Source organism: Poeciliopsis prolifica, unplaced genomic scaffold (genome assembly GCF_027474105.1).
Source record: "Poeciliopsis prolifica strain line A6 unplaced genomic scaffold, Auburn_PproV2 SCAFFOLD018, whole genome shotgun sequence".
Lineage (NCBI taxonomy): Eukaryota > Metazoa > Chordata > Actinopteri > Cyprinodontiformes > Poeciliidae > Poeciliopsis > Poeciliopsis prolifica.
The window spans coordinates 2,570,280-2,585,878 of NW_026562393.1; the positions used below are offsets into that span (position 1 = coordinate 2,570,280).

Consider the following 15,599-nt stretch of genomic DNA (forward strand, 5'->3'; position numbering starts at 1 on the left):
AGAAAGAGGGAGGTAATTGGTCAGATAGCCGTGTCCTACAACTATGCAGATGTCTCATGAAAATTTATGTTTTTGACCTCTTGTCAGGTTTGGTGCCAGGCACCACTCTGTTCACATTCTCCTTGAACAACTGCTGCTGACAGGCCACTAAGCAAAAAATTGCTGAGGATCAACGAAATGTGTGCTCAGAAAGTAAGAAAATTCAAACGTGGATGTCGCTTCTGTGTGTTTTGTATTTCGGTTTGGCTTGACTAAACGAAAGATTCTGAATTTGCCAATGTGAGAAATTGACAGCAGCAGCGACAACACAAGAGCCGACATGATGAGTTAAGAGATGTTACAGAGAGCTACTGCAGCAGATGTTGGAAATAAGTGATTGGGCTTTGTTTGCAAATTTTATAGATAGCCACATGTGTAGTGTTTCAAATAATTTTGCTTCTAAAGTATTAAACCCTGAATTACTTGTAAACATATTCTAGAGTTTATGCTAATGGCTGCCTCTACTCAACACAACAAGGTAACATATTGGAACATAGCCACTTCAGCCTCCCTTAAAGCCACATGTTGAAGTTTCCCCAGCAACAAATTTGCAAACTGGTGGAATACACTGAAATGGAGCAGAGAAGCTGATCTTTATGTCTGTTGCTGCTGGACAATTCCTCCCCACTTTCACTGCAGTCTGACCTATAATCAGAGCACTTTCACCACATCCACAGGTCAGCTCTGCTTCCCTGCCCTGGCACTTAACCTCTAATTAGTCAGGTCAGCAATATGAGCTGAGGTCGCTGACCCCACGTCTGGTACGGGGGTGTGAGGTCTAACAAAGGTTGTCTTTGGAAGATCAACTTTTTCAGGCTGATTAAGAATGCACTGTGATCCTCAAAAGCTTTATGGTGCCTTGCAAAAGTGCCACAAACATTCTTTTATTTTAATATGACTGTATTATATGAAATCATATTGTATGTTGTATGTTCAAGGTTGTTCTTCTGCTGTAAGGTGAACCGCCATCCCAGTGTCAGGTCTTGTGCAGCCGCCAATAGCTTTTATTCTCAAAAGAAGAAGAATATGATAGTTCCATCTATGACCTTCTGCTTTGTAGAAATACAAGCCACAGTTTTAACCCTTTCGTGTTCATGTTCCATCCTATTTAAAAGCCATTTTCTTTTGCTTCTTGGTGATTTTTATGTTATAAATGCACACAGACCACTGAAGTGGACACGAATGCGTCATAAAATACACCATCAACTACTGGCCATCAGCTGCAAATGCAAGAAACGTTTTTGTTAAATCCAATATGGCCAACAGACAATAAAGCATGCTGACCAACCCTGTCCCTCCTTCTACTGTAGACGACTCTTGCAGGTGAAAAAAATATTGTGACACCAGATAACCCCTGGAGAACAATACTACTTATGTATTTTTCAAACAACAACTTTGTATTTGCAGAAAATTACAATTTGATCACCTAAAAAAAAAAAAATTTACAATTAAAAGAAAAAACATTTTTTCCTACTTTTTTTGTCTTAATAATAATAAAAAATATTTTGAAAAAAAAAATGCTAACACAAAGGATCGTAATTCATGCATGAAAGGTTTTATGTTGGTTTAGCTGTTAAAAAAATTCCAATAACAATGCATTCAAGTTTGAGGGGGTTTAATCAGACTCATCATGCACTGATTGTGATTCCTCGGACCACTTTCAAAAGGATGTCTGGTATGCTTTCTGCAGCCACATTTACTTGTTTCCATGCACATATTTTATAGCCCACCTACTTTACCGAACAGCCGTCATGTAGGCAGAAGGAATTCCACAAGGACAGTTTTATAGAAGGACATAAACAAAAGAATCTTGTTTATTCTGAGCACATCGATTGTGTCAATTTGTTAGTTTTTGCTTGGCAGCAACAACACAATGGTCGTGTGTTTACAGTGCCAAAGCTCGCTGTCTATTTTGTTGAGGTTTTAGATTTTTAATCTATTTCTGTGATCAGGCAGTTAGAGGATTGTAGTTTCAAATTGCAGTTAATTGTAACATTTGATATTGCAAATGTCTAATGTTTCTTAGCTTATTTTTTGATGTTTTTGAAATAGTAGATAAAACGTGGATGTGGTTGGTTGCTTGATTTCCTTTTACGATATTTGGGACAATTAGACGTTTGGTCTGTTTAATTAAAATCATAGTCATTGTAATCCTTAATTATAAATGTCAGATTCATATATATATCTTTTAAAATCACAGTGATTGTTTTCTTTGTAGCATTGCCCACTCAGTGAGCTTTGTTGTACTTCATCAATCATTGGCCTACTTTGTACAGTTTTTGATCCATGACAATTGACCCTAAATAAATTGCCCTGTTTTGAATATATATGGCATGATTTTGTGGCCCCACAGATGTTTACTTATTTAGTTGCCACTAAAACATTAGTAAGACTTTTGATAAGGTGATCACTATGACTTAGAAAAATAAAAAAAGGCGAATACATCTAAAATCTGCATTTTGACATGTCTTGTTGCTCTCTGATTAAAGTTTGCATCATCTTTATTCCAACGTTGACTCACATAATCTTTTTCTCACTTTTTCGTCAACTTTTCCACCCCCATTTTATAAACTGTGTATTACCTTAAACCAATTTTATCTCACTTGCTTTCTTTCCCGCCTTATCTCGACAAAATTAATTTCCATCTCACAAGCCCCCGGGTTGAGGATATTAATGTTAGCAGAACTTCCTGCATTGGAGCAAGAGCAAACAAGGACACAGTATCTAGGAAAATGCGAGAATTATGCGGCTTGTGAGGGGAGCAGATAAGTTGTGCTTCAAACATTTTTTAAGGCAAATCTTGAAGAATTTTCACTTTGACGAAGTTTAGGCAGATATCAGTTCTCTCTGTTTGATTCTTACTTTGTTTCAACATTAATTGTAATATCACTAACATTGTCTGCAGCAAAAAGTAAAATAGAGTCAGCATTACACACCCGACAAACATTTAACTGGAGAAATTGTGTTGTAATCCACTCACTGTTGTAATCCACTGTTATCTCTTGAAGTCTCCCGGTGATAAAAATGAGACTTTGAGTGAACAGACGGCATACCTCTTAGATTTTTATCGTCTTCTGACTTTCTTTTCAAGCACTTCACTGACATGCTGGGTCATCTTCCTTCAGTGACAACTTCCACTCTGAGTAGTGTTGTTGTCAGGGCAATCTGTTTGTATTTTTAGGTCTTTCCTGACTCACTGGCAATCAAAACCAGTCACAATTTCTTGTTTTCTCAGGTCATAACAAATCAAAGTGTTTCCATAATGTCCCCTGACAGCCTGGCTTTTAATGGAGAGCAAGATGAAAACAGTTTTAAACACAAGATTGAAAAGATTGAAGTTTCTTTCAACCATTTTTTTAACCAAAGAGTCAATGTTTCAATGTTACTGCAGTTGCTAATCAAACAATACCCCGTTTTTCTTCCCCCTCCTTTACCCTCATTGTCCCAGTGTGATAAACAACTAATTGTATGTGCCACAAACACGAACTGAGGCTGGTTTCACTTGTGGCAGAAGTTGATGTGATAGAGAGGGGCCCTTTGATAAAGGACACTCCATTAGCGGTTTGCCTCCCAGCTTTATGTCATCACCCTCCCTGCCACTCTCAGCAGTTGTGCTCGGGTCAAAGAGCCTGAAGCTCAGGCTTATACTCAGGATTTCCAAATCTGCAGTGGCTGCAAAAATATTTTGCAGAAATATTATGTGTTCGGGTTCATTCTGGAGGTTGTTGTTTTACTGAAAGCTGCAGAGGGAGATGTTTTGGTGATTCTTCTACTTGTAATTTGTCTGCGTAATAGTTGCAAGATGTACCAATGATTTACTGCATCTTTCAGCTGTTATTTCAATCAGTATATAAATAAAAATAAATTGAGTTTGCCTTCATCTTTTTCTCTTAACTGAGTTTGAGCTTCATACATATACCATTCTTTGGGTATTATTTGTGCCATTTTATTATAAACCTGCTTAGATTGAAAAATGCAAAGCAAACTGTTCTGCAGTTATAGGTTTAATGGTTTCATCTGCAATCTCAAACTTTAAGCAAGAGGCAGCAGATGAGGCATGGAAAAATGAAGCCACAACACAACCTTTAATTAAGTGCACCAATAAAAACACACAACTGAGACTGATGCATGGGGTAAACGTTTATTAGACTACCCATTCACTGTGTTCCTATTTTCCAATTCTGTTCTATCCTAAAGAACACATAGCACATATTTTTCTGGGTTTTTCTTCCCCAACTCATTGCCCATAATTCTTAGGAAAGAAAACAGAATCCATGAAACTATGGATTCTGATTGCTGGAAAGTACTAATTCCAGCCCTTAGACAGAACTTAGTCAGAAATGCAGATAATTCTAATCTTCCTGTAGACAAGTTAAAATATTAAATATGAGTGTTTCTTTAAGATACCACCAGCTGGTAGGTGTTGTCTGTTACAGTGCTTCTCTACAGAACAAGGCGCAGACTTTTGAAAATGTCTTCAAAGTGTGTTTGATTTTAATCCTTAACTTTACTCATTAAAAGTATTAAATACCTCTAAATTGTCCATGGCAGTTTGTTCTGCAATTACTGTTAACTATGGCTTAAATATTTACTGTCATTCATTCAAATTAATTTAGAGAATTGAACTCCCCTTACTGGATAATGTTGTTATTTGTATCTCTGGCTCCAAGAATTTGGGTATTGTTATTTTCTAATAAAACTAAAAATACCCTGATGCAGGGAACTAAAATAAAAAAAATATTTTATCCTGAGATGCTTAGTAATCTCTACAGACCTACAAAAGAACGAATATATTTGCCATAATTAATTTGGAAATGTCCAGAAGAACGGTACAAAAGCTGCATCGTTATGAATTATAAATAAAGAAGATGGCTCTTTTTGATTCCAGAAAAACGTTCTGTACAAAATGATTCCAGCATCCGAAAAACAAGAACGTGTTGGTTGATTTGTGGATCTTAGAGCAGTTTTCACTTAAAGTTGAGGTTACGTTTCTGGCCTCTGTCTTTTCTCTTCACATCTCTGCCTAAAGTTTTACCCATGTACCTTTCTTGACAAGATGTGGCTGTGGAGAGTAAACTACCTTCACACTCTGAGTAAATATTGAATGTTGCACAGACACCCTGTGCTCAACTTCAGTTATTTAAAATTCCTAATTTCAGGTTTGTGAAGCATTTAAAAACTCATTGGCAATTAATTGAAATTGATTGATGTGATTGCTTCAAACCTGGAATTTTCTCTAAATATCTGTTTGATGTGCTGTGTACTCGAGCGTGGCATCTCTCTCTCTCTGTTTCTCTCTCTCTCTATTTTTATATTGCTTTGTCTTTAAATATTTGCTTATAATTCATTGCTAAATCTCTTATTGAAGTCCTGCTTGCACGATAAGATGCTTTGGAAAAAATAAACTCTTCCAAGAAAATCAGTTTGAGTCAGAAAAGCAATAATAATATCCATTCTGTCTGAGGTCAGCTTCCAGGCCAGTCCCTGACTGTTCAGGATTAGAAAGATACTGAACTAAGGGGATTAACAGAGGAGTAAATAAAGCTGTAGAAAGAAAACAAGAGAAGACAGCAAGGCCCTCCAAATGCTTCCAGATTACACTGGTCATAATAACTGCTTAAGCATGTATGGTGGGAGACATTCCTTCCGATTTCAGCTTTCAGGAACTAGTCAATTGGAAAACAAAGACAGAAGACTTTTTGACCTGCAGGCCATCTTCTTTACTATTGTCACTATTGATTTGCTGTGTGATGCAGAGGATTCCTTCTTCTGCTGGGTGCTCAAGATAAAGCCAGTTTCATCTGACCAGGGTCATGCTGTGAGAGATGAAATATGAGATTTGCTTGCAGGGGGCTTTGGAGCATTAGACCATGAAGGCACAACATGTGGTGAAGGTGTTGCTTTCCTATTCACACTGCGGTTTGTCTTTGTGAAAATGTGTCCGTAATAAGTAACAAGAAAGCTTGGAAGAAAGTTCCTTGCTGGCCATCGCTTTGGAATTGTTTTTGAATTTTTAATGTGCTTCTTGTTTGCAACCATTAGCGTGATGTTTTTTTTTTTTTTTTGCATTGTCAAGCAGATAAATGATTCCTGCTTGGTTGGTGTCGTCTTTCGCGAAGAAGTTGATGCGTTTGATCGCAAGGACAGCTTAGAAGTGTCTCTAGAATCCCAATATAGAAATAGGGAGGTATATAGGAGGTGCTTGGCTTCAAAATTTTACTTCTTGCCATAAAGAGTTGTTGTAGTACCACAGTCAGTAAATCACCCCAAAAAACTTTTGTATATGTATATATATGTATAAATATAAAATCATTTCTGACATAATTTGGCCACACCCACAAAAACTAAGAAAACAGATCTTTTTTTTGTTTTTTTTTGCATGTTAATTTTTCAATTTAAATTCTTTAAAAAAGTACTGTTACTACTTGGCAGAAATCCAGGAGCGATAGAGCGATTGTTTTCTCTCCTGGAGATGCTGTAATCTTTTTCTGTACTTGTGTGTTTTTCTGCAGGGTGTCTCCCATTCCTCCTTCCGTCTGCCTAAGAGCGACGTCCACCCCCAGCCCTGGCTGCAGGGCCAACACATTTACCCCCGCGGATACCCCAACCTCGCGGATACCCCAACCTCTTCTTTGTCCTGAAGCTTCACACCCAGCAACAACCTCACAGGGGGTCAACACCCCCCACACCTCCCACCCTCCGCCCTCCACTGCTCCCCTCCCAGGTACTCCAGGGACGAGACGACTCTGTGCTTTACAGACAGACCCCTCCGGACCGTCGAATGACGAGCGTGCTTCGGAGGGCGGGGCTTGCCTCAGTCTCTCGTGATTGGCTGCTGGATGGAATTGAGGTGAATGGAACACATGCCCAAGGAGCAGGACTCTAACCCATCAGAGGGAGAAGAGAAACAGTGAGTTCAAGTCTTTTTGGACTATTTTTTTCTTTTTATGTCACCAGTTTTTTGTTGTTGTTGTTGTTGTTGTTCTGTTTTTTTCCCTTTTAATAGGTACTTTTTACATTATTGGAATGTCAGCAGTAAAACACACTTTGTTCACCGGTCTGTTTACTCCATGTGAACGGTTTCAAGTGGACTTTGGCCTGTAGCTGCTTTTAGCCTTGATATGTTGACCCTTACATTCGATTCTTGAGAAGCAGAGCTGAGTGCAAACAAACACTGTCCTGTTTAAGCTACTGCACCTTAATGAAAAAACAATATTAGTGACACAGAGGCCAAGAGGAAGGCAACAGAGGCCCTTTAAAGGAAAAGCCTTGGGGCTGGGGTCCAATAGAAAGGGTTACCATTTATCATCAGTCTACTTTGATATTTAAAAAAACTGTGGAGGAAAATTCTGAACTTACTCAGCTGATTTGTGTGGGAATTTTAAAGTTGCTGCTCTGATCCTGATAGGAATTAATTAAATGGGGAAATTGAAGGTATGCATGTGTTAAGGTTTCCCATTGACTCAGTTGTTATCTTAATATTGCAGAACAGTATTTGCGGAGCTACAACACTTAGCTTAGAATGCAGGCATGGTGATCACCCAGTCTATTAAAACTTATTTTTGCAAAATAAGAGCTATAAGAACTTTTCCTTAGCTTTTGATTTACCCCCAGATGAATGTCACCAGACCTTTGACTTCCAAAGTCAAAGGACAGTAACTAAAATTAACAGCATCTTATTTTATACATGTGCGTTTGGAGGAACACTTGTAAAAATGCCATTTTATTGTATAAGTATTGGTCAACACCCTGCCACCTACTGGCCGGACAGTGCATGAAAACAAAAAATTTAATCTTGAAACAGAATAAAAAATCTTTCTCATGATGTCTTTACAGGTAAAAACTTACTAAATTTTTTGTCAATGCAGGGAAACTATTTTTATTTACTTCTTTTAACCAATAATCAAGGTTAGCTTCATAGCAGTTTCATCACATTCCATTGGGACTGCAGAATATATAGGAGTGTGTTGTTGGCCGCTGTATTCTTCATAAATGTGTATGAATTCACCCTTTGACTGTCAGCAGTCTATTCAATCTGATGCTGAAGACGTATGACAGTTCGCAGCAGACTACAGTGCAAAGCGAGTGCTGAGAGCATCACAGTAACATCTGAGAAAGAGTTGAGAAAAATGTAGATTACAATATTCAACCGTATCACACAATTCCCTAAAATCATGCAGCCCTACATTAAACAATAGCAGAGAATGGTAAAATATGTAGCCACTTAAATTTAGTAACAATATTTCTATATCGGTTTATAAATTTCTCTTAATACAGGATTGTTTTCTTGCATTGTAATAAAGTCAAAACGCTTAACATCATACATGTTGAAGAAAATCCTGAGTGAATCATAATTATCCATGAAATGGCTCATGACAATGATAAAAAAGAAATCGCTAATATTTTATTGCCATGTAAATGAACTGGCTGAGTGTCTGTGCGGTAATGCGGTATCAGGTTTCCTTCACTGCGTAAAGCTCGGATGCATTCCTCAGCCAACGCAGGCACCTGTTGGAGGAATACCAGCTCTCCCTCCTGAGTGACAGTTGTTGTGTTTTTGGAAGTAAATCCTTTGAACTTTTCATTTTCATTAGACATGTTCAAGGGTCTCAGCTCAATATTCTTTCCTTACACCTGCATCACATTCGAGCTGCAATTTGTTGCCTTGTTGAGATGATTATCAGTGTAATCACAACTCCAGTGATCTGTGCAGATCACTGGAGATCAGTGAACTCATCAGCTCACTGCAGATGAGTTTTGGGGTGGTCGGTGCTTTCTGTGGATATCAGGCCCGTGTTGTACGATGTCAACATGGTTATTCCAGTTAAAAATGGGAATGATTATCTGTCCGATTTTCACACAAACAGAAGACTTTTTGATGGACAATTACCTTTGATGCTGTGTTTGACACCAATTTGAAGCTTTGTGCTCTGATATATATGGATTGGGTGTTGCATCACGTTTCCAAACATATTACAGCAGCTGATGTAAGCCTGCATGGTCTTTGCTGCAACAACTTTATGGCCTAGCTCACAGCCTTAAAGAGTGTGGTTCATCTGTGAGCTATGAGCTATAATAGGCCTTTTTTATGCTTTCACATTTTGCACAGCGGAAGATTCCACTTTCTACTTGATCAACCGTGTGTGCATTTATTCATGGAGCGCAGCCTAGTTTCTAGCCTCAATGTGAGCCATAATTTGAAACAATAAAAACGATTAAAATGTTTTTCTCATACTCTTTCTTATCTTATCAGGATCCATTTGATTTCTGGTCATATGGAGCATAGAGTTCCTAAATCTCACCTATAGTGGGCTTTTAGTCAGCTGTGTTGTGGCAGCAAGTTGACAAGAGACCCAAGATACATTTATTTCATTTAAAAAGAGGCAAAGCTGCTATTTCTGAATACACACACAAATTCAGAGTGTGTTATTTTGACACTTTCTTACTTAGAAATCCCTCAATAAAATCATGTGTAATAAACTGCATTTAGAAGTCACATAATTACGAGACAGTGTGATTTAAGCTTAGTTGCAAAAGCATCAAAAGTAGTCACTCAGAAGGGCTGCACTTAAATTCACAACACACTTGCGAGGTTATGTCTTTAAAAAAAGTTATAAGTTTTCCTTAAGCTTATGATTTTATTTCACTTTGTGTTTATCTAGCAAATTCAAAAGAAATGCAGTTGAAATTGTGGTTGTAACTTCTCAAAATGTGAAAAACACAACAGGATATTAACATCTTTTCAAACCTATGTGAATATTTGGCCTACTTTTCCTTCTCTTGCTGATTTTGGGTTTGAACCAACTAGTTTGCAGAGGCATTTTAATGTGATGTCTGCGTGCTTTTTCTGTTTTCCAAATTTTCCGTACAATAAAAACTGACGCATGTAAAGTTAGCAAGAGTTGATAAGTGCACCTGAAGTGTCCAAATTCCAGTCTTTTTGTGTTCGCCCTGAAATATATTGGCTACAAATGTCCATCGCACAACTGTGGTCTGAGCCAACTCAGGCTGGTGAGGACTGACACTTTCTCTGACCTTGGACAATTATTTGGAAATGCATGAGTGTGTTGGAAGATTGGAGGTGACTTTTAGTATTTTCAGAAAAGTATTAGTTAAAAAATATATGTATCATAAACTTTCCCAAATGAATCACCCAGTTTTGCAGTGTATTTACCAAACTGGAATACATGTTGTAATAATGGAAATCATGACCATGTGGGAAGGATATCAATTATTTCCCACCAAAGAACTGGATGTTATTGATGGTGTTCTTGATGCGTGTAGAGCGGCAGCAGGTCTCCATGCTTTCTCACATTTCCCTTTTTTCTTATGTGTCTCCCTTGTTATGAACCAAAACCCCTTTAAAAGATTAAGGGAGCATATAGTGAAGCAAAGTATAGAAGGTTCAAGCTGGTTTAATGTCACTATTGTGCCTCACTACATGACTGTGGGTAACAATGTTAATTTGCTGTTTAAAGTACATTAGTGTAGAGCAGGGGTGTCAAACTCCAGTCCTCAAGGGCCACCGTCCTGCGGTTTTTAGATGTGCCGCAGCTACGAAATACTAGAATGAAATGGCTTACTTACCTCCTTCTTGTGTAGATAAGTTCCCCAGTGCCTTGTTAATGACCTAATTATTTTATTCGGGTGTGGTGCAGCAGAGGCATATAGTTGCAGGACAGTGACCTTCCAGGACTAGAGGTTGACAACTGTGGTGTGGAAGCCCAGCCAGTAGCATGTTGTATCCTTCGCCCGTTGTACTGTGTTTTAGACACAGAGGGAACGCATGAGGGAATAAAGTGTTCATTAGCGCTTGATGCATGGGCCGAGACAGGCTCAGCTGTGAGACGATAACATACAGGGACAACAATGGACGACTGTAGCACTCTAAACATAGGACAAGGGGGCCTCATTTAGAGACTGTTGGATATAATTCTGTTCTGAGTTTCTTTGTTTTGTCCTTTTTCTGTGAAAGCCTTTCAATACTATTGCTTAGGTTTTAGTTGAGCTCACCTCCATAAGAGGAAATGTTATATAAGTGTAAAGAAATACAAACAGAAGCATCTTATTTTCTACAGCTGTCATGCATTTAACGCACAACTGATGAGAGAAATGAAAAGTTTATGTTCATGCTTGTTAGTGTATAGAAGGCAGGAACAGTCCATGTCCACAAAATTTGAAACAGATCTGACAATATCAGCTTAAACTAACTATCTTACATGTTGTGTAAAGTATCACATCAAACTAATATACACACACACACACACAAAAAAAAAAAAAAAAAAAAAAACACATGGCAAATGACAGTAAAAGTTAAACGCTCCAGCTGCATCTGCAACTAAACATCCTTTTTGTTATTTTTCCTTGTTTGGCTCAGATACTGGGAAGTTAAACAGACAATTATCTGTAAAATAAAACTGTTTTTTGTACCTGATAAACTTTATGCTCACAAACAGCTGCTCAAGCTGTTGTTTTCTTGACATAAACTTTATGTTCTCATCCCTCGGCTATGGGTTGTTTATGGTGTTAAATGCAATAAAGTCAGTCTACAAAATGTTGTAAACTATTCAAATATTTATTCATTATAACAAACCCATTTCTGTTGGGTTTGTTAGGTTTTCTTATTTTCTGTGATCTTTCTCATTTTTATATCTCTACCTTTAGGTCGATATATGTTATTTTTTTACAGAGCCCCCTAGGGGTCATGGGGAAATGTTTTTCTTTTGCGTTCCCTCGCAAAACTTTTGCTTCGCAATATTGTACTGATCAGTTATGCGGCATAATGGAATACTGTGAGCCTTTTTACGGTGGCTGCCGTCCTTTCTGCTTTAACACAAGGTTATGTGAGATTTTTCCTTGAATGTTAATTCCTCTTTGTGAAATATTTGAAGTTTTATATCTTTTCCTTTTGGATAGAAACGCATGAAAAACCTATGATATAAACAGAAATGTACTGTAAGTAGGAAAGAAATAAAAATACATCCTAATTTGGACTATTTCTGAGTTATTATCGCGGGGTGATCAGTCATCTGAAAGTTTAGATTGAGTCTCTGTTGTGTTGGTTGTCTGAACCAAGGTATTAACATTCACGGAAAAACCCCACATAACCTTATATTAAAGCAGAAAGTACCACCGTAAAAGGGCTTACAGTATTCAATATTGTGAGGGAACGCTAAAGTTTTGCGAGTTTTGCAAAAGAAAAAAAAAATCCTCACGTCCCCTTGGGGGCTCCGCAGTTTTTTTCCCCTTTCTTTAAGAAAAAATAAATAAATTTTCTTAGTTTTCTGTTGGCAGCCAGGTCACTAAACTCCTTTCTAAACAAACCACAGCAACCATTTGGGTCACCAGCAAAGAGGCTGGCTGTGGTCCAGTCAGGATAGAATGGGTGGTTCTGTTCTTGTAGCCGAGAGAGAGAGTGAAACAGACTAAAAGAATAAGAAGGGAGAGGCAGAGTGCACTTGAGTGGGTCACCAGACTAAACATAGCATCGCATGTTAGAGATGCATGGAGGCAGCGCCCCAGCTCACATCTGTAGCTTCGGCTAGAGCCACTCCTCTGGCATGCATATTTTACAGTCTCGCTGTGTCATCTGCTCAGCAGTGCTGTGAGTTTGAGAATTTGCAATTTTTTTAGATTCATATTCTTGGTTGTTTGTTTTCAGAAGGACGACGCTCTTATTGAGCAACATGTGTGTGTTTGTGTTTGTTATGCGCAAATTTAGGACATACCAAACTTTTTCTGCCATTGTTCTCAAGTGGGTGCTATGTATTTGGTGGGGTGTTAAGTGTGTTTGTGGGGCTTATAGTGCTTGCTGCTGAGAGTCTAAGAGTGCTGGAATCAGAAAGCCCTCTGAGTTATGGCTCTGCAACAAATAATGCTGTGCATAATATTCAATTATGCATGTTGTTCATTTCCAAACTGGGATACTTACGTGCACATGTTCCGCAGCCGTGTGAGATGGTTTGCTAACATTCTGCTTTTTATAACTTCACGAAACCTTACAGAAAAGAAATATTGTATCTGCAATTTTTTTTTTTTTTTTTTTTTTAACACTAATGGTTCTGTTTTGGGTTTAATCAGAACTTAATAGAGAGGATTACAGCAAGAGCTCTATCTGAGCCAGAGATTTGTATTATCGTTTTATAATCATATCATTACTGTGCCAGTTCTCCGGCTGTTGTGCAGTGATGTAACAGATGTGTGCTTGCAAATAGAACAGTGTGGTACTCAGAGGAGGGAAACCAAACCTCAGCATGTGGCAACTGAGATTTTCATTTTTTTTTTTTCCACACCATGATCTCTTCAGAAATGAACAGTTGTTGGAATGACAGAAAGCTGGAAAAAAGAGTATCTGTTTGTTGATGTTTCTGACGGCATAAACACTCTGTCACAGTGGTGGTCTGAGCTGTCACATCACTGACTGACTGAGGGGCTGTTGCCCCAAGCACCTTTACGGATACAATTTTTCTTTCTTTTTTTTTTTTTACCCTCACTTACTCAAAACTCAAATATTATCTTGATACTGGTGTGCTGTCACAACTATTACCGACAAGTTCACCCTCAATGTAAACAAAGTGAAAAACAGACGCATGGTGCTTTTAAAACAACTGATTCCCATTTTGAAGTAAATTAAAATAAATAGAAAAAGGGTTCAATTACTGTAATTTCGGTAAATAGTTTTTTTTAATTATTAGAAATAAATTAAAAGTGTAATTTTTAACTTGCAATTATTAACATTGTTTAGAGATATTTTTAAAAATTTAATATTCCTTTTATGTGGTGGTATTATTTTCTTAGATATTCTTGTCTAATTTCATAAAGGAAATAAAATTCTTCACTAGCAGAAGATCTGAATTTTCCAGGGGTATCAATAAACTTTGCATCTTGTTCACAAATTCTACAAATTTGCAAACAAGCAATACTTACAGTAATGTCTGTGTATGGAATTCAAATCAAGTGAAATACCCTAAGGTTTCTGCTTGCAACATTTTAAAATGTGGAATAGCTCAAACATGTGAGAATGTTCTTCAGTGGACCACATTTGTCAAATTACATTTTGCTTAAAAGCTTCTGAAGTCGCGCTTTTCAACATCCTAACAAAATGGGATCATTATCTCAATCAACTGGGCCACAAGAGAGTTTTAAGATTCTGTAAACAAAACAATCAAAATAAATCAGGCTCCATGGGGTGTTTAAGAGCTTTATTTTATGCTGTTGTAATCTATCCTATAGATTTCGAAAAGGGCAAAGGGAGTCATAAGCAGTGCCGAGCTATAATTAAAGTCTAACATATAAAGGGCAGCATTAGGGCACAATGATAGCAACTTAACAGGCAATTGCATTTGTTTTCTCACTGTGAGGTTAAACACCAAGCATGCCTAGATATGCAGTCCTGTTTTTGACTTTTTATTCTGACTTTTTATGATGAAATGAAGTTACTAACCTTGCAAACATGATAAGAAAATTGTCTCCATCTTTTCACCGTCACACCAGAACTTGTAAGACTCGAAGTTACTTTACGGCAGCAAACGAAGCAGTGCGACTCAAAGCTGCCAGAGTTTATAATCACAGCCGACATCATAAAGGAACTGCATCCTGATTGTGGCCTGAGCAACCGCATCCGGATGATGAACCAAATCTGCGATCTGGCAAAAATTTAAAAAAATTACTACATAAATTATTTATGACAAACAGTAAATTGATCTCATTTTAATTTATATTTTTGTGTGTAATTAGTCCATTAATGACTCTGAATTTATTTTTTTAATGGTAATTTAGATAACACTTAACATTTTACTAATTAAATTTAATTATTATTGCATAAATTCAGTGATTAAAATAAAAAATAAATATGTTTTATCATTTCTATTGTGACATTAATTTTAGTGTGGCTTTAGTTATTCAACTCATTTGAAACTTTTTTTATTAAATATTGCAGAGAAATCAAAGCAGATATATTAATTGAATGTCAACTTTATGTTTGGTTGTAGTTTTTATTGTTCCATTTATTACCGACTGAATAACTAATGCTGCCTTCACCTACAATTTTAATTTGGCAAATAAAACTGTTTTTATAGCTTATTTATTTAAGCGCTTATTATATGCTGCCTCAGTGGCTTTCCAAGTTCCACATGGTGTCCTTATGTGCGATAATAATAAACAAACTGGGCATAAAACATTAATTATTGTAGAAATCTCTGTGGTTAGGCGGTGCAGTTTCTGCTGGTACTCCTTGTTCTCCCTGAGGTTTCGTGCGACCACCCTACACACTCTTTGAACTGCAAACACCTCCGACACTAACAGACTGCACAACCTGACTGTGTGTCACGCACAGTCTTTATGGGATCGTGTTCTTCCTTCACCTTCCATCCCCTCCCATTTGAGCAGGATGTTTCCAACATGCCTTTCAAACCTTGCTGGTGTGGTTTCAGCTGTGCCTCTGATGTGCTGTGTGTTGATGTGCCTGTGGAGTTGTTCTCTCCCCTGCTTTGTCAGTGTGGGGTTTCCCCCATGTGTAGCCATGTAATTGGAGGGCTTTAAGGGGCTTATTTATGTATTTC

The 15,599-nt window shown here is 37.6% G+C and overlaps 1 protein-coding gene across 3 annotated transcripts in view; it reads left to right on the plus strand.

Moving 5' to 3' along the window:
* LOC129368062 (thyroid hormone receptor alpha) overlaps positions 1 to 15,599 on the plus strand; it is a 117,315-nt gene that overhangs the window by 78,853 nt on the left and 22,863 nt on the right. For all 3 annotated transcript variants that reach the window (XM_055042887.1, XM_055042886.1, XM_055042885.1), the window contains one exon: positions 6,552 to 6,949. In XM_055042887.1, the coding sequence (XP_054898862.1) occupies positions 6,894 to 6,949 (56 nt within the window). In that variant the 5' untranslated portion in view covers positions 6,552 to 6,893. The remainder of the gene's footprint in view (positions 1 to 6,551; positions 6,950 to 15,599) is intronic.